The sequence below is a fragment of the Lissotriton helveticus genome, chromosome 3_1 (genome assembly GCF_964261635.1).
Source record: "Lissotriton helveticus chromosome 3_1, aLisHel1.1, whole genome shotgun sequence".
Classification (NCBI taxonomy): domain Eukaryota; kingdom Metazoa; phylum Chordata; class Amphibia; order Caudata; family Salamandridae; genus Lissotriton; species Lissotriton helveticus.
In genome coordinates this window covers 1134493419-1134513470 of record NC_136061.1, presented here as the reverse complement: position 1 = coordinate 1134513470, position 20052 = coordinate 1134493419, and the positions used below count along the sequence as shown (strand labels likewise).

General features: G+C 48.0%; 1 protein-coding gene across 4 annotated transcripts in view; it reads right to left on the bottom strand.

Moving 5' to 3' along the window:
• PRPF40A (pre-mRNA processing factor 40A) overlaps window positions 1–20052 on the bottom strand; it is an 879874-nt gene that overhangs the window by 324866 nt on the left and 534956 nt on the right. For all 4 annotated transcript variants that reach the window (XM_078681728.1, XM_078681731.1, XM_078681729.1 and 1 more), the window contains exon 22: window positions 6896–6991. In XM_078681728.1, coding sequence (XP_078537854.1) covers window positions 6896–6991 — 96 coding nt within the window. The remainder of the gene's footprint in view (window positions 1–6895; window positions 6992–20052) is intronic.

Here is a 20052-nt window from a genome sequence, read left to right as displayed (position 1 = left end):
AGCTCTTTCCTGCTGTCCCCTTCACTTTTGCTACATCAATGTAACAAACTTGCAATGTTCTTTAACAATAAAGTTGCGTCAATCCACCGTCAGCTTGACTCTGATTCTTCCCGTCATGATAACTTCATCTTACCTAACACTTAACTCTCTGACAGGGTCAATACTGTCCCCCCCAGTCCTCTTATCTGTTGCGCCCAGTCAAGTTGAGGCCTGGCTCCCACTTGATTTGACTTCTCTTCAATGTTTGCTGGGAACCATCAAGTCTGGCTCCCCACTTGATCCTCTCCCTCCATCTAGCTCAGACTTCGGGACGAATCTGCCATTGCCGTGATTCTTCCTCTTCTTAATTTCTCCTTAAATCATGGGCAGGTACCCCGGGATTGGAAACACACTCTTGTGCTCCCTTTACTAAAAAGACCGGCCTGGATCCCCTATGTTGGTCAAATTACCGGACCATAGCTCTTCTTTCAATCTTTTCCAAAGTACTGGAAAGGTGCATTAATTCACAACTTTCCGCACATGTGAAATTGCACAAGTTATTCCATCCGTCACAGTCAGGTTTTCGTCCTGGTCATAATCCCGAATCGGCTCTGCATGGGGTCACGGAGAATGTCAGGCAGCAGCTTGACTGTGGTGGTACGGCAGCGCTCACCCTATTGGATTTGAGCGTAGCTTTCGAGACAGTCTTACACTCCATCCTGGTGGATCGCCTTGAAGCATCAGGCATTGTAGGTGTGGCCTTGCAGTGGCGGATCTCTTTATTTAGAGTATCGCTCTTTCCAAGTCTTCTCACATACAACTAAATCAAACTCAGTAGCTTTAACATCAGGAGTACCGCAAGGCTCGACCTGGAGTCCTCCACTTTTTAATCTCTACGTTCGCCCTCTGGCAGACATTGCAGAAAAATCTGGGTTGACCATCTTCCCTTACATGGATGATACTCGGATCATTTTCTCTCTTTCTTCTGCTCAGCATCAGGACCCTTCATTCCTCCAGCTTGGAGTGCATCATATTTCCTTGTGGATGTCCAGCAATGCTTTAAAGCTGAACGGCTCCAAGACTGAGGTCTTCATCTTGGGCACCAATCCCAAACTCTGGGGAGCTAGCCACTGGCCTGTATCCTTGGGACCTTTACTTGATCTGGTCTCGAAGGTTAACAACTTGGATTTTACCACTGATAGTAAGCTTTCTCTCGGAGACCAAGTGTCTGGAGTCACCACAGCTTGCTTTGCGGTCCTCAAGTGGCTAAAAAAAATCCTCTGGTTAATTCCACCTGAAGCCTAAAGAACCGTACTGCAGGCTTTAGTGATCTCCAGAATTGATTATGGCAATGTACTGTATTTGGGCGCGGACAAGACCTACGCTCGTCATCTTCAGCTCATCCAAAATGCGGAGGCTTGTCTGCTTTTTCAGTTGCCTCGTCACGCCTTTGTTTCCGCTCTGCTCCATAAACTTCACTGGCTCAAGGTAAACAAACGTATGGAGTTCAAGGCCCTATGCTTTATGTTTCGAACTCAGCATGGCTTGGCACCCTCGTACATACAAAGCCTTGCCAAGCCTTCCCTACGCACCCGCCAAATGAGATCGCCCAGCCGCTCTCTTTTCTCAGTTCCCAGAGTGCGGCAGACGCATAAGAGAGGCCGCTGTTCTCCTACCTTGTACCTAAAGTGTGGAATTCTCTTCCTTTGGAACGTAGGATCTGTCAGTCTTTTAGCCTTTCGCAAAAAACTCAAGACCTTTCTTTATAGCCAGGTTTCATTTCCTCTCCTCCAACTAGCTGCATCCTCGCTTGTCCTGCTTAGCGCTGGGAAGCCCTGTTGGGTAGCTGTGCAATTTATAAATCTTCTAAATAAAATAAATTGCAGGCTGCATGTTTTGGTGCAGAACAAAGTGAAGAGTTAACATGGCACACATTCTGTGGGCCATGCCTACAACCCACTGTCCTGGCATCTGCCAGATAACCCTCTAGCTGGGTGAACTATACCAGTGGTGAGGGTACAGGTGCATGAGCTCTGTGCCCGTACAGTGTAAGCAAATTCTACAACATTGTAAGTGCAGTAATGCCAGTAAGAGTATATAGTGCTGGGATTTTGTCATTACGAACTCCACAGCACCATTATGGCTTTACTGAAAAATGGGAAGCTTGGTATTGAGCTTCTCAGCACATTAAACCCACACTGATTCCAGTGTGGGATTTAACGAACAATGCACTCCGAAGGCATCTTAGAGATGCCCCAAGAAAAAGGACCCAACTCTAGTGTCCTGGCTGAGTGGCTGCTCGCCAGCTGCTACAACCAGACATGTTCTGGACCCCTGGGTCAAGATCCTGCTGCTCTGGAGGATCTGAAACAATGCATATCCTGGGACGAGGTACCAAGCCTCCTCCCTAGGCTTGGCAGGGTCCACGAAGGGGAAGCTTCAAAGGCTTGCCGTCTTTGTGAGCTTCGCCAGACCTTTGCTGCTTCCTGCAACTGGCTCCCACCGGTTCTGACTGACACTTTGGGCAGGAGAATCAGCGGGGAAACCAAGTGAGGAAGTGTGGTGTGCCTACCTTAGCCAACCCCACCCCTCGGGGAGGGAAGGCGAGGTGAAGCACAACTCTCAGTACCCGCCATCTCGCAGGTGGGGGGGACCCAGCCAACCAGAGAGAGGCATATGCCCCCCTCCCACTGTAGGGTGGCATAATAGGCGGTGTATCCACCCCAAGGAAGGGACCCATTGGTCCCAACCTTTACTTACCTGTAATGCCCTAATTCTAGCAGTTAGGGGCAACCCCAAAACGTGCCACCTCAAACAAGAACCAACCAGAAGAGAAGAAGGACCGAAGAAGCCATGCTGAAACTAGGAAGAGGAGGATGCCCACTGACTTGGCGTCAGCCCTACCGGCCTGTCCGCCCCTCGAACTTGCTCCAGCAAAATCCCAATGTGTCCTGCAGCCAGCAGCCTCAAGAACCCGAAGGACCTGCCCTGCTTTCCAAACCAAAGACTGTCTCCTGTGAACACTGGATTTGCTTACCCACAAGCTCTGGGCAAATCCACGAGCCTGCACCACTCTGCACCCAATGCCCAAGGCCCGAGTTCGAGTAGCCCAACACCACGAGAAGGTATTCCCAGTGATATCTGACCTGAGATCTGGTTATATCTGCCCTGCCTCGAATCTCCACGCGAAACCTGTAGCCCCTTCTGGAGGATCCTCCTAACGTGACCGGAGCTGGTAAGAAACCCCAAAGCCTAAAGACACCCCTGCACCAGATGCCCCTCGACCTTGGGTAGCCAAACCGACGGAATCCCAGCATCCCCAGGCATCTCAACTTACCTTTCCAACCGCTGTTCACCTCCAGAAGATCTTCATCCCCAAGCCTGCAGTCTTTATTGCATCTGGAGAATCCCCATTGAAATCAACGGCACCAGCCCCAAACAGCCCCCTGCACCAAGCCACCGCGGCGGGTGTACGTTGGGTGCTAATTCGGATCCCCCTTTGCCCTGAGCCCAACAGCAGGAGTTTTGCTCCCACAATCTTGTGGCCTGCTCTTAAGCAGTCACCAACCAAAGGTCCCATATCTCCCATTGGATAACATTGGGCCTAAGCACTCTGCACTCAGCCGCACTAGTGCCGCTGAGGGTGCTTTGGGAGTGCATCCTTGACCTGGGGGTACCCTGGTTCTAACCCCAGAACACCAACTCCCAAACCCAAGTACATACCCTGAAACCGATAACCACATTTCTTGCCATAGGAATGCATGGACTGTTTTCTTGTGAAAATTGTCTGCAGTTAGTTTTGTATGAGAACTTGAAAAACTGCAAATATCTAAAAATTGCTTTACTTACCTTTTCTATAGGAAATGTCCCAGTGTGATATCTAGGCATATCACATTGAGTAGAAAAAATAATCCATAAAGTAATCTGAAAAGTAATCAAAAGTAATCTAACAGTAATTTCCACTGTATTGAAAGTATTTACAAACCTGTAAGAAAGTTATTTTCATTCAGCTTGCTTGTATTGTTCAACCTGCCTTGAAAAGTACCATTTACACTTACATGTACTAGGCTTGCTTAGTAATAGAAAATAAATATAACTGAATAATATTTTTATACAAACAAATTGGTCTGAGTTCAGTCTTTGAGTGTGTGACATTTGCTGCCAGAGTGTGTACAACAAATGCTTAACACTATCCTCTGATAAAGCCTTACTGCTCGCCCAAACTACCACAAATAGAGAGTAAGGTGCTATCTACTTTTGCCTCTGCCTACCTTTGGGGTTCCACTGGACTCTGGGCAAACTATACCTAATTTTGGTATAGTACATACAGAGTCAAATTCCTACATACTATGAAAGGCATGTAATGACACTGTAGGAAGTTGGCTCTGTATATACTATACCAAGGGGAGGTATAATGTGGACAGAGTTCAATGACTCTCCCAGAGGAATAGCAGAGGCTTAATTAGGTAAGTACCAACAGCTCTCTTTGTGGTAGTGTGGGCGAGCAGTTAGGCTTATCAAGAGGGTGTTTTAAGCATTTATTGTATTCACTTAATCAAGACTGATGGCACACACTCAGAATCCAGACCAATTGGGAAGTATAAAAAAGGTATACTTATATTTTATTTCTAGAACCAAGCAGGACTTGGTACAGGTAGGTAAAATATCAAGGATGTGGAATTCCTATAGCCCAACGCCCAGGACATATTGTTTGGGGTCAAGGGCAACAAGTTTTCATGTGTATTTTGTCCTTGGGACAAGTAGGACGAACCCCCTGCAGCACACACCCTTTAGCTGCCAGTTTGCAGTACCAAATTATGGATTTGGGAAGGGCACTGTCTGCAGTTAAGGTAATTTTTTTGTCCATATATTAATGTTGTTCAAACTTGTATTTCATGGTCCATTAATTGAAAGCCTTTATTATTAGGTTGAGCACTCTAAGTAAATGTTGTAAGCTCTGACTGCACTAACAATGGTTCCAGTAAAAAAAAAAAAAAAAAAAAAGTGTGTACACACGTTTTCTAAGTTTAGCAATAAGGCTATGCATAATGCTCCCAGAATGCGCTCTGATTTGATGCAAATATTTGCAGTAGTTTGAAAACAAGATTGATGATTCTTTGCTTTAAAAATAAAATGTTCATTAAAAAATGAAGGCAGGAAAAAAAGTTTCGCTTAACTACTGTACAATATCAGGTATAATTTTTTTGCATCATCATTTAGTAACTTGTTGATGCATGCTAATATTTCCCAAAAATATTCGTAATGGAAAATAAGAGTAACCAGTTTCAATAAGATTATGGGAAACAAATAAACAAGCATTGGCAAAGCCAGGTGGTCTGAAATTGGTGGTTAGCTTTTTAGTCTCGTCAATGAGTGAATTATTTGGCATGAGCCCTCACCATTATAACAAATATTGGCAAAAGCAAAAATTGTTTTTGGTCTCAAAAAGCATACACTGCCATAGTAGTTACCGGCACTGAACAAAACTACTTTGTATGCCGATATGCTCCTTGTGAAAGAGCAGAATGCCATCACTCTCAGTGAAGCCAGCCGATACAGAGAGAAAGAGACAACATTTTAATAAACGCCAAAGGTCATGGTCAACGCCAGACCAAATTAGGGGCCCAATTATTAAAGAAAGTCTCATAAGTGCACCCAATCTATATGTCCTTGTATGTACGGCTTTTCTGAATTCCCAGCGATTTATATAGGTAGGACAAGAAATAGTACTCCTAGAAAATATTTGTGAACTGCAGTTTGGCATGAGCAAATGTGCATGTGTAGATTTGCTCATGAGAAAATCTGAGTGTTTGCAAGTTCACTTTCCCTCAAACCACTTTTTTCCCCAACCCTGGAAGAAGGTTTACATCCGTTATTGTCAGAGGTAAATTTCCAACATTTCTCAGTATGGGAAAAGATTGGAGAAGAGTTGTTGAAAACCCTTAAAACAAGCAAGCTAGTAGGTTTGCACAGACTCAAAAGGGCATTCTAACCCTGGAACTATTGCTTACCACTACATTCAGCCACAATATGTAGATCAGCAAAAAATATGGCAACATAAGGGGATTGCAAGTATTCAAACACTACTATGGTATGAGCCGTGGCATACTCAGAGAGGCTATATCAGAGTTCTCATATAAGGAAATTGCTGCCATAATTTGTCGCCTCACTACATGGCACCAAAGGGGCAAGTGGATATTGTTACAAGACAAGTAAATTTATGATGCAGCCCGCCCCATGGACATGTAGATATTGTATTAAATTACGCACCCCTGAATATACTTTCAATTGTAAGCCTTTAGGCAGCAATGCAATTGAAGATGGATTTGCAATTGTTACAGGTTGATATAATGTAAAAAAGCAGCTTAAATTACACATTTACTTTTTAAAAATACTTTCGGATTACTTTGACTTACAGGCCTCACAGCTTTCCTCTTTATGATCGGATGAGAGGCATTGGTTGCAAACTGAGTTGGTCAGTATGGGGATACTTAGAGTGACAGTTTGAACAGAAGTGGAAGGGAGTTAGTTCAAATAGCACGTTATTCTCCGAAGGACATTGGAAGTGGAGAAAGGAGGCCCGGTCAGGCATGGTCCGTAGGCCGAGGAAGCAAGCCAAGGACCCGCTACGCACAAGGGTGATCGCTTGGACGCAATAAAACGACACAATCTAGATAATAAAGCCAAGTGGAGATCTACAAGAGAACCGAAGGGAGCCCGAAGGATTTGCAAACTAAAGCACAAAAGATTACATCCATACCAATCAGGGTAAAAAAATCTGAGGATGTAAAAAAACAATTAGGAAAACTGGTTGTTAGCTTATGGTTAACATGTTTTCAACTACATTGAAGAGCCTCTGAAATTACATGAACGTAACCAATTAGTGGGGGAATACTGCCATAAAATGAAAAAATACCTCAAGTGCATGAATGTAGTCTTTAAATATTCGTTTTCGTTCAGATTCAAGCGTTATGTCCTCAAATGCCGGTTCTTTAATAAATTTGTCCCGAATCTATATGAGGAGAAGAGTATTTTCAGGGTTAAAATATTTACAATATATTTTTTTTTCAAAAGTCTAAAAACAGCAATATATCAAGATCAACTAAGCAGCAATGTCCACATTAGGCATAATGTTGTATATTTTCAAGTCCTATTAAAACAAAAAGTGAATTACTCAAAACAATGATTTAAATTGTATTGCCCTTGTAGTATCAGCCTCTTCTTAACTTAACCACTTTGCTTAGACTCATTGTTCCAGACCAACTTCAGTACTACATAATTGAACATATGTAAGTGACACCACCACACAAATACTTCCCAAGTGGTGATCTGAACCTACAACAGAAACCAGCCAACAGCTTTTCTGTTCAATACTTTTATTCCACATGACAGTTACAAAAATGACAAAAATACAGACCCACAAAGCAAATTTGCTGGTATGGAGATGGGATTTGATGAATCCAAAGGAAGAAAACCATTGAGTTGCAAGATTTAGCATAAGATTCCTCTGACCCACTCCACTATCACCTACCAATCTTAGATCTAAAGAGGTGTAAAATTACATTTTATTTACACCTCAGTTGAGAATAGGTAAATTAGAGAGCAGGCATGACCGGTGCTAAGTTGAGAACTATCATTGTACAGTTAGCCCTATGGAAAGTAATGGGTACTTTGAATATCACATCCCATCACTTCAACAAATGAACATTTTCAAACAACTGACACGAGAATAAATTAAGCAGCTACTAGATCGAGGTAAAAGGGCTACTCGAAGATAGTATGAGAGAAGCTTCACGCCCCATAAAAAACATGTTTATAAGCCCTTGGTTCCAGGGGCAGTGAGCGTTTACAGCCAACTACCTCAATGTGGATATTGTCGCAGGGCTATCAGTACTATTGAAATAAAAGCACAAGTTACTACTTGTATAACAATATAAGAGACATTAGTTAGTGATAGATTCCTTACCTTACAATATCCCCAGGCGTCAGACTGGATCCGGAAAGTTTTGCTTAGCAGTACCCCTGCGCGTCAGTAGGTGGCGTCCTGCGGCTCCGCGTCAGTCACTGGCGTCATATGCGCAGAGATGACGTCACAGAGACTACTTAGGCGCCACCATGCGCGCTGACATCAGTTCTGTACACTACTTTCCGCGCCAGGAACGCAGAGCCATGCAAGATACTGACCACTGGTGCATTGAAACTAGGTCCCTGAAAGGGATGACCTTAACCCTAGTAATCAGTTCCCAGAACGGGGAGGATGGTGGGTCGGTAAGGAATCTATCACTAACTAATGTCTCTTACAGATATATCAATATACAAGTAGTAACTTGTGCATCTGAAAGAGACACGTTAGTGATAAGATTCCTTACCTTAGATTAGATACCCCAGCAATACCAACCCCGGTGGTGGGTCTGCAAACAAGATTACACCAGAAAGTCACGGAGAACAGAACGGCCAAAGAAGCCATCTCTCCGGACTTGACTGTCAAGGCAGTAATGCTTGGTAAACGTGTGTAGCGAGGCCCACGTAGCTGTCTGACAAATGTCCTGCAAGGTAATGTCGCATCCCAAGGCAGTAGTGGCTACCGTTGCCCTGGTGGAATGGGCACACAGCCCCACAGGAGGCTCCTTCTTAGCCAAGGAGTAACAGGCCTTGATGCAGAGAACGACACACCGAGAGATGGTCCGTTTGTGCACGGCCCCACGTTTTCTGGCACCCACGTAGCCAACAAAGAGCTGGCCATCCACTCAGAACTGCTGTGTGCGCATCAGAAAGAATGAGATCGGATGTTTTGGGTCCAGATGATGGAGCCTCTCCTCTTTAGAAGGATGCGGAGGTGGAAAAAAGGTGGGCAAAGTGATGGTCTGAAAGATGTGGAAGGGCGTAACAACCTTTGGCAAGAAAGAAGGATGGGTCTGTAAAACCACCTTGTCCGGATGAACGGAAAGGAGGTTTAGAAGACAAAGCCTGGAGCTCACTCACTCATCTGGCAGAGGTGAGAGCAATCAGGAAAGCCGTCTTTAAGGTGAGAAGACGTAAAGGACAGTTGTGAAGCGGCTCAAAGGGTGCGCACATCAAATAGGTCAACACAAGATTCAAGTCCCACTGAGGCATTATAAACTGGACCGGAGGGAACGTGTGTATAATGCCTTCTCAGAAAAACAGTTAACAACCGGAGACTTAAAAAGAGAAGGCTGATCGGGAAGCCGTAGAAAGGTGGAGATGGCAGAAAGACAATCCTTGATAGTGCCCAGACCAGAGCCCTGCTGGGCCAAGGAAAGAAGGAACAGAAGAACCTCGGAAAGAGGGGCAGAAAGGGGATCCACAGACTTATCTGTGCACCATGCAACAAACTTGATCCACCTGCAGGCGTATAACGTTTTCGTGGAGGGACGCCTGGCTGCCAGAATAACATCACAGACTTCGAGAGGAAGATCAAAAGCTGTCAACTGTCGCCACTCAATCTCCACGCATGGAGGTAGAGGCTGGATAGGTTTGGGTGGAGGACCGTCCCCTGCTGCTGCGACAGAAGATCCTCCCGAAGAGGCAGTCGGATCGGGGGATCGATTGCCATGCTGAGTAGCTCTGGATACCAGTATCTTCGTGCCCAGTCCGGAGCCACAAGGATGACTTGGGCCTGGTCGCGCCTGATATCTTCAGCACTCTGGGCAAAAGTGGAATAGGTGGAAAGGCGTACAACAGACCGCAGCTCCACTTGCGACGAAAAGCGGCGCTGAGCGAGTGCCGCCTTGAAAATTCCAACATGCAGAACTGATGACATTGCGCGTTCTCTTCGGTGGCGAATAGGTCTAACCAAGGCTTTACCCACTGCTGAAAGCAACCTTGAGCCACGTCCGAGTTCAGACGCCATTCATGATCCATCAAGCACCAACGGCTGAGTTTGTCCACCCTGGCGTTCAGAGAACCTGCCAGGTGTTGAACCACCAAGGTGATGCCTTGATGTTCCAGCCATGTCCAGAGGCGCAGAGCCTCCTGACAAAGGGTCCAGGACCCCACCCCGCCCTGCTTTTTGCAATACCACATGGCAGGGGTGTTGTCCGTAAACACCTGCCCTACACTTCCCCGGACAGAGGGAAGGAATGCCTTCAGTGCAAGTCGGATTGCCCGCAGCTCCAGAAGGTTGATATGGAGCCGGGACTCCGCCGGAGACCAAAGGCCTCTGATCTCCGCCTCTCCCAGGAGAGACGCATCCGTCACCACTATGTGCTCCAGTTGGGGAAGGGAGAGGGACCTGCCAATGACCCAATCGCGATTTGTGAGTCACCACTGCAAGTGTCATGCAGTGCCCTCCGAGATATGGACATGATCGGACAGGTTGCCCTGATGCTGCGCCCACTGGAGGTTCAGGTGCCACTGCAGAGCCCGCATATGCCACCTAGCATGTTTCACTAGCAGGATGCAGGATGCCAACAGGCCCATGATCCGGAGGGTCATCCTGACCGAAACGCGGGATAGAGGCTGAAAGATTGGAATCATAGCCTGAATATCCCTGACTCGCTGCTCGGGAGGATAAACCCGAAACTGCCTCGAATCCAGAACCGCTCCGATGAAGGGGAGTTTCTGAGAGGGACTCAGGTGCAACTTCGGCACATTGATGGAAAACCCCAGCAAGTGCAGGAGGTCGGCCGTAGTCTGAAGGTGGGTGATGACTGCCTGGGGAGAGCCCGCCTTCAACAACCAGTCGTCGAGGTAGAGGAAGACTGATACCCCTGACCTGTGAAGATGAGCAGCGACCACCGCCATCACTTTCGTGAACACCCGAGGGGCGCTGGTAAGGGCGAAGGGGAGCACAGTGAACTGAAAATGCTCCTGGCCTAACGTGAACCGCAGGTAATGCCAATGGGCCGGCAGGACGGGGATGTGAAAATATGCGTCCTGCAAGTCCATTACTACCATCCAGTCTCCAGGGTCGAGGGCAGCAAAGGCCAGAGTCAGCATCTTGAACTTCTCCTTACGGAGAAAGCAATTGATGTTCCTGAGATCCAAGATAGAACGCAGACCCACTCTGTCCTTCTTGGGGACCAGAATGTAGTGGGAATAACAACCACTCCCTACTTCTGGCCCAGAACACACGTGATGGCCCCCTTGGCCAAAAGGGACGTGACTTCCTGCCGGAGAAGCGCCAAGTGTTCCCCCGACATGCGGAGGTACAGAGGTGGCATGGCTGGAAGGGTGGACTGAAAGGGAAGGGAGTAATCCTTGTGGATGAGCTGCAACACTCACGTGTCCGATGTGATATCGTGCCAGTGGGGCAGGTGGTGGCAGGTCCTGCCACCAAACGGCGTGGGCTGCTCCACAAGCTCGGATTAGTATGGTTTGGAGGTAGAAGCAACAGGGGCGTAGGTGGCCGACCCCCACACTGATTCCCAGACCCGACCCTGCGGAAGCCGCGACCGCGCTGAGGCTGGTACAGGCTTGCTGACGGAACGCGCCTGGGCGCCTCTACCGTGGCCACAAAAGGAACGAAAACCAGGAGTGGCCTGGCTCTCTGCACAAAGACCCAAGGACTTGGCTGTGGCCCGCGAGTCCTTAAAACGCTCCAGTGCACTGTCGGCCTTATCTCCAAACAGGCGGGTGCCATAAAAGGGCATGTCCATGAGCGAGCTCTGGACATCAGGCGAGAACCCAGTAGAACGCAACCAGGCGTGGCGGCGCAGCGCCACAGTCGTAGAAATCACCCTGCCCAACAAGTCAGCGGTGTCCAAACCACACCGAATTGTGAACTTAGCCGCATCCTTACCCTCAGCAACCGCAAGGGAAAGTACAGCCTGGACCTCCACAGGACACTGTGGTAACACCTGAGCAACGGTATCACGCACCGCATAGGAATAACAGGCCAATAAGCAGGGGGTGTTCACCAACCGCAGCCCCAAGCTGGCCGAAGAGAACAGCCGCTTTCTGAACTGATCCAACTTCTTAAGAGTCCTTGTCCGGAGGAGCCGTGAGAAAGGCACTCTGCGACGTCGAGGTCTGGGTGACCAGACTCACAAGCATAGGGTGAGTGGTCAGAAAGGCGGGTCACCAGGTGCCAGGCGGTGATGCCTGGCAACATTCTTATCCACAGGGACCCCTGTGGTCGGCTGCTACCAGGTACCCAACAGGACGTCGGTGAGGGCGTCATTGATGGGTAGCAGAGTCTCCAGCGAAGTAGTCGCCGTCTGGAGCACCTTGGTAAGGTTAGATTTGAGGGTCACTGTAGGAAAGTGGCTCTGTATATACTGTTCCCAAATAGGTACAGTGTGCAGCGAGTCCACAGACCATAGAGGTTTGGCAGAGGCTAAAGTTAGATATAACCTTACTCTCTAAAGTGGTAGCTTGGTCGAGCAGTAAGGCAGTATCAGAGGACAGTGTAAAGCATTTGTTGTACACCCGTAGTCAGCAAATGGTATCACGCACTCAAGAACTGAACTCTAGGCCAATTGTTTTGTATCAAAAGATATAGTCGTTTTATTTTAGAACCAACAAGGTATCAAAATATACTTTCTCAGAATGAGTTACTAAAGTTAAATACTTTGCAAATAGGCAATAGACTTTTGGAATGCAAGTTACAGTTTGTTGCAATAGGCAACACAATTTAAAACCCAATGACATTGAGCTTAATGGGAATTTGTAAAAGAAGGTAACAGATTACTTACAGGATTACTTTTCTAACTGCAGGACTGGATCCTAGATGCAGTCCTGAGACAGGTACTGTAAACAGTTGAGCAACATCGGTCAAGTCTCAGTAGTGATTTTTAAGTAATATTTTGGTATTTTAAAAGTTGACAAAAAATGTCACAGAAAAACAGTCGATTTCCTATAGAAGTTCACTTAGCAGGTAAGTGGGGTTATGGTTACTCTTCCTAACTCAGGGATGGATCCTAGATCCAGTACTGGTACACCACCTGTAAACAGTTGAAGGATTGTGTTTTTGTTATACAGGCCATTTTTAATGAATATTTGTAAGTTTGCAAAATCGACTTTTTCAGCAAAAACCAGGCAATGTTAATCTATGGAAGGAAATGCAGATAGCAGGTAAAGTATGTTTGCGTTACTTTTGTTATCCAGTGCTGGGCTCCTAGGTTCAGCACTGGGACATTATCTTAAACAGGTAAGTAATTACGTTTTCGTAGTTTGTACGATTTTTAAGGAATATTTGTAACTTGCAAAAATTGACACTTAGAAGAAATTTCACAGAAAAACAGTCATTGATTTCCTACGGTAGAAAATTGAGTTAGGGGTAAGTACGGTTGTAATTACTTTTCTGGGTCAGTGCAGGGCACCAAGATCCAAGCACTAGCATCTCTCCTGATAGCAGGTGAGTAAATCAGAATTTGTGGTTCGGCTGATCTTAGACAAATATTTTAAAGTTCCAAAACTCCAAACTTCAAAGAGTTTTCAAGTGAAACCAGTCCATGTTACCCTATGGAAGAAAAAGAAGTTATCGGCTTTTGGGTAAGTACTCGACTGGCGGAGATAAGGTTCTGGGCATAGACTCAGAGGTCTCCCAGGGTCAGGTAAGTACAGTTGTTACACCCTCAGCAGCCCAGTTGCAGCGGGTGCAGAGTGAGTTAGGCCCAATGTTATCCTTTCCTTAGAAAGCAGGGGGCCCTTGGTTGGTGAATGATGGCTAGCAGGCCACGCGCCTGGGTCATTTACTCAGGGCAAGTGGGGAAGTGAGATAGGATAGAGGCTGCACTCCCAGGGGCACTCAGGCAGCTGGGTGCAGGGTGCTTTTGAGCCGTCGGCTGCTCAATGTTAATCAATTGAAATCTTGGAAAGTGAACAAAGGCTGCAGACTCGGGGATGGAGATTCTTCAGGTGCGACCACCACTTCGAGAGGTAAGTTGGGAAGCTGGAGGAGGGGTGGACACCCAGGAGTTGGGCACAGGAGGCCGTGGGGCGCCGGGTGCAGGGGTGTCTTTTGGCGTCGGGAAATCTTACCCTCAGCTGGTCGTGGTAAGGGGGGGTCCCTGGTTCTGAGGCTGCAGGCGTAGTCTGGTTCATCGAGGGCGGTCGTTAGACACTGGACTTCGGGTCCTAGTCGTCGGGGGGTGCAGAGTGTGCAGGGTTCGCGGTTACGGGCTGATGCAAGGGATTGTTACTTGCTTTGAGCTGTACCACTGCTCGTGGGAAACCCAGGTAGTCAGAGTCACAAGGCAGTCAGGTCCTCCGGGGTTTTAGAGGTTGCTGATCATTGGAGACGCCGGGGTTTAGCAGGAGCAGGTTCGAGGGTCGACAGGCCGGTAGGGCTGGGCCAAACCAGTTGGTGTCTTCCTCTTTTTAGCAGCTGCACGGTAGGTCTTCTTGTTCCTTGTTCTTTCTTGTTTCGGAATCTGGATCTGAGGAAGGAAGGTTCAGTGTGCCCCTAAATACAAAATGTAGGGGCGTTCCAGGTAGGGTGAGGGCAGTGACCAATAGGTCGCGGTTCTGGGGTGGGTACACCCCCTAACCTGATCCTCTCCTGTGGGAGGGGGGTAGGAGCCTAGCTGTGCGTGGGTAGGGCTCCCCCATCCTCAAGATGGCGGTAGCCCAGAGTTGTCCTTCACCTCGCCTCTCCCACCTGAGGGGTGGAGTTGGCACAGGCTGGCACACCCCCTTTCCGGACGTAGGGTTTCCCGCCAGTCTTCCAGCCAGAGTGGAGGTCAGAACTGGTGGGGGCCAGTTACGGAGTGGAGCAAGTGGACTGTAGAAGCTCACAAAGCCGGCATGCCTTTGAAGCTTCCCCCTGCCCATCCTGGGGGAGGAGACCTAGCACCTCGCCCAGGATGTGCATTGTTGCAGTGCCAGGAGAGCGGGGGGGTCTCCACCCAGGGGTCCAGCAATTTGTCTGCTGTGTGGCAGCCTAGGCAGCCTCTTAGACAAGACGTGGATTGTAGGTTAGGTTTCAGGGGGCATCTCTAAGATGCCCTCTGTAGTGCATTTTACATTAAATCCCACACTGGCATCGGTGTGGGTTTAATGTGCTGAGAAGTTTGATACCAAACTTCTCAGTCTTCAGTGTAGCCATTATGGTGCTGTGGAGTTCGTAATGACAACCTCCCAGCACCATATACTCTTAATGGCATCAATGCACAGTGCCCAGGAATGGCCCTGGGTACTGTAGGGGATCATGGCTCATTCTTGTGCCCACACCACTGGCATAGGGCACCCAGCTAGAGGGGTGACTGATGTATGCCAGAGCAGTGTGTCTGTGGGCATGGCACACAGGGATGTGTGCCATGTCGACTCAGTTTAGTTCTGTACCAAGACACTCAGCCTGCCAAGGCAGTGTATGGGTGTCAGGGCACAGGGCCCCTGAGGGTGGCACAATAGGTGCTGCAGCCCTTAGGGGGTCTTCCCTGGTCACAGTGCCCTGGGTATCTAGGGTACCATTTACGAGGGGCTGACCTGTGGCCAGAGCTGCCAATTGGGTTTAGGCTTCAGTGTAGTTTTTAGGGAAGGAACACAGGCCCTGGGTACCTGATTGGTAGGGACCCAGGGCACACCAAGGAGAAGTGCATCAGGTATCAGGCAAAACGTGTGTGTGTGTGTGTGGGGGAGGGGGGGTTACTGCAACAGAAACCCACTTCCCTGCAGTCACTGTAGGAAGATAGAGGTTTAGGACCGCAGCAGCCCTACAGTGCACCATTGTGTAGGAAGCGCCCTCTTTCATCGCGGGTGGGGAGAGGCAAACCCCGGGTCAGAAGAGACATCGAGGTTGCCTGCGTCCTCTAGATCGTCCACTCAGTCCCGCTCGGAGTCAGACTGCCGGACAAGAGGGTCCTCGGACCCCTCCCAGTCCTCCACCTCCGCAGGAGGAGCGGAGAAGGGACAAACTGCATCGGAAATGGCGCAGTGAACAGCGTCAGCCGGGGCTGGACCGGCGCCGCATCCCAATGCGGATCTCAGGTCGGAACAAAATGGTCCTGGAACTGGGGCAAGGGTGGAACAAATGGCACCCACTGTGGCGCCGGAAGCAGAGCCGAGGGCAGCACTGGGGCCGGAGCAGGCAGCGCTGGACCTCATGGCGCCGGGGCCGGAGCCAACGGCGCCAGATCCTGTGCGCCGAAGCTGGAACCGCCAGCAGCCCAACAGGATCTGGACACGGGACTGCGGGGCCTGAAGGCGCACCGAGGCCTAAAAAGGCGGTCCATGGCAGCAAGAAACTTTTGCACCTGTTCGGGAGTCGCCGACAGACCCGGGTAAGGCGGGTAAGGCCGCAGGACTCCCAGGGAGCCGCTGGAGCAGAACCCCTGTCCCCCTCATCCACATCCAAGGATCGACGGGGGGAAGTCGGAGAGCAAACACGCTTCTTCGACTTCTTTTTATGTCGTTGCTTACCGGAATCAGAGGGGGAAGACTTGGAGCCCGAGGAGCAACGACTAAGTCCCCGCAAGCAGTCCCGGGAAGGGTCCCTTGACCTGGAGCGGCGGCGGGACGAATGCCGGGCCTCCAGCAGTTTCAGGCACCGCTCACTCAAGGCCTTCGGGCCATGGCTCGACAATCCCTGCAAGCCCGGGAGTTGTGATCAGTCTCTAGGCAGTAGAGGCAAACATCGTGGGAGTCCGCCACCGACATATTGCGACGGCAGGCCCCGCAGGACTTAAATCCAGGCATCCCTACTCACACCAGAGAAAACCAACATGAGACAAAATTCTCAAAAAGATAGTCGAAAAATGACTAAGGTAAATGCTCTATCCAGATCTGCGCTTGCTGGCGCGGAAAAAGAAATAACTGACATCAGCGCGCATGGGTGGCGCCTAAGTAGTCTCCGTGACATCATTTCGGCGCATACGACGCCAGTGACGGACGCGGAGCCGCAGGACGCCACCTTACTGACGCCCAGGGGTACTGCTAAGCAAAACTTTTCAGATCCAGTCTGACGCCTGGGGATATTCTAAGTTAAGGAATCTATCACTAACGTGTCTCTCTCAGATTCGATAACACAGTTACTCTTCTTGGGCACCTGATTGATGTTTGGTAATCAAATGTTGGTGACAGAGGTTAGAGACTCCGATACAGTATGGATGTGCAGGCAGTCGAATATATTTACAGAGGAAAAGGTTCCATGCATGTGCAGGGAGGAATAAAAAAAATTAAGATAAAGACACCCCAAAAATCATGCACCTTTTGGTAAAGAGATACAATCCCAGAATGTATTCATTTTTTTAGCCAAAAACTATGCTTCACAATAACATTGGGCATATTGCCAATGTTATGCTTTGGGAATTCGTTGATGATTTGTTTTTGTTTTTTAACCAGTCTAGCTCAGTCTAGTGGGATATTTTTATATGCAAGGGATACAGTTGTGCTGAGGATACAGAAGGCGATCAATCAAATCCCCCAAATAAGCCAGCGTCTGCATAGCCAACAGTCATAAGGTGTTAGCTCAGAAGTGTCCTAAGAAAATGTCCACTCCCAATGCCACCCACCACACAACATTTGTCGAACCCCAAATTTCTGATAATTTAGGCAATGGGTCAAGATTGTACAAAGTTAAAGTTCAGGTCCAATGAACTGGCCATCAAGAGCAGCACCCCTACAGATACAGTCTCTCAATGCAAGGCTAGGGAACATTTATGGATACTGAAAGTAGGCGCTGAGGACAAGGATGTAATCAACTTCAATTAATATATCCCTAATGTTGACTGAATTTTAGGAGTTGCATCTTAAACAAGATTTTCTGGTGCAATGAGCTCCCATGGTTGAAAGATCAACATGGCCAACTTACACTTTACAAGTATGGCAAACCACTACCATATGTATCTTTTGATCCATTCGGCCTATAGAGATTGTTCAAACTTTCAGAAAGACAATGGCCTCCCCCAGTTTGCAGATCCAGACTCTTGCTGAAGAAATGTATTGACAGATAGCGGACTGGTCCTCTTTGACTGGCTGTAGTAAATGACCCATTTTTGTATGATCACCCCCATCACCTACATTTTGGACTGATGCTGCAGGTTTTTATACTCACTAGCACATTGGGCCCTGCTGTTCAGGCCCCAGTGCATGTGCTCTAAACCCGAAGTAAGTGTACAATAGGGCAATCCCCGACTGGCTCATTTAACTTACTATAATTCCCCAGTATATGGTACAAGAGACACCCAGAGTTAGTGAGTTAAATAGCACTAGTGAACCGCAGCACTTAATTGAGTAACCAATACAGTTACAAATAGAAAACGTGTCTCCAGGCCTGCCACTGCAGCCTAGACAAGCAGCTTTAAACCTGCCAACTCAACCCTGGAAAATGAATCACTTGCCAGTTCATATCCCTCCTTTTAAATATGAATAAGCTTGCTCTAGAGAAGGCCTTGGTAGCCCACTAGTCATGGTGCTTAATATTAAAAAGGACATGTTCCTTTTGTGCTTATAGAACAAGTTACTTATCTCCCATAATGCCTTATCTGGTAGAGACTAATTAGCCACAGATTCCTTACCTTAGAAATTTTCCCAGACGTCAGACTTGATCTGGAAATGTAAAAAAAATTTGTGAGCAGTACCCCTGAGCACTGGTAGGTGGCGTCATTTGGCTCCATGTGGTGTCTGCTGTGTAGGTGCCTACATAAGAGCCATGCAAACACGGACGTCATTTTCTTTTCACCAGAAGCGCAGAGCCAAAAAGAACACTCACCACTGGTGTGTAAAGCTAGGGCCCTTAAAGGGGAACAACCCCGAATCTGATAGCCGTTCGCAGAGCGGGGAAGATGGAGGAGTCCGTAAGGAATCTGCAGCTACATAGAGACTACCAGATAAGGTATTAGTGAATGTAAGTAACTTGTTCATCTGCTAGAGATTTTTAGATGCAGATTCATTACCTTTGACTAGATATCCAAGCAATAGCTCCCCGAGGTTAGTCTGCGAAACAGATTCACACTAGAAAGTCCTGCAGGACCAAACAGGCAACGTGCCCGTTCTGATGAACCCAACTGTCCAGGCAGAAGTGCTTGGTGAACGTCTGCAGGTAATCCCACGTTGCAGCCAGGCAGATATCCAGTACCAAGACTGCGAGCTAACTCAGTGGTCGCAGCCTTGGCGCTGGTGAAATGAGCATGCAAGCCCTCAGGTGGTTGCTTCTTGGCCAATGTGTAGCTGATTTTGATGCTGTGAGAAAGTGCCTCTTTTGCATGGTTATATTATAATCGAGGGAACCAAAGGATATGCCATTGACTGAGGGTGGAGTTAGTTTTTAAGGAACAAAAGGTCCCTTACCAAAGAAATGTTCACAAAATTATCTATAGACAAAAAGGAATATGCTACTTACCAGGATGCATCTGTTCTTGGCATGTAGAGCTGCAGAGTCGTATACTGTGCATTAGATCGCCACCTGGTGTTGGGCTCGGATGATGCAGGTTGTTGTCTTCTTGGAAGAAGTCTTTGTAGTCACGAGATAGGTGACTCCTCCCTTGGACAATACTGCGCATGGTCATTGACTCCATCCTCAGATTGTTTTTCACCATGATCGGAAATGATGGAGTTAGTAAAAGTAAAGATAAAGAAAGGATGTACATGCGTGTGCATCTAAATAGGATGATACCTGGAACGGATACAAGTCCCGGGGAGGCGGGCGGGCGTATACGACTCTGCAGCTCTACATGCCAAGAACAGATGCATACTGGTAAGTAGCATATTCCGTTCGAGGCATACGAGCTGCAGTTCGTATACTGTGCATCGATTGTGCAGCAGTGTCTCCCCTAGCGGTGGTCACCTGTATCCGTTGCTGTATTTTGAAACAGTGTTCTAAGGACAGCTTGGCCTACTGCAGCTTGCTGCTTGGCTTGCACATCAACACAATAGTGTTTCGTGAAGGTGTGTATTGTAGGCCATGTGGCTGCCTTGCATATGTCCTCTAGTGGTATATTTCCTAAGAAAGCCATAGAGGCTCCTAGTTTGAGAGTAGTGTGCTCTAGGAGGAACTGCTAGTGTACGTTTAGCCTTTTGATAGGATATTTGTAAACACTTTACAATCCACCTGGCAGTTCCCCCCTTAGAGATGGGGTTGTCTTTGTGTGGAGGAGAGAAAGATACAAATAATTGTTTTGTCTTTCTGAAGGTTTTAGTCCTATCTGTGTAGTATAACAGGGCTCGTCTAAC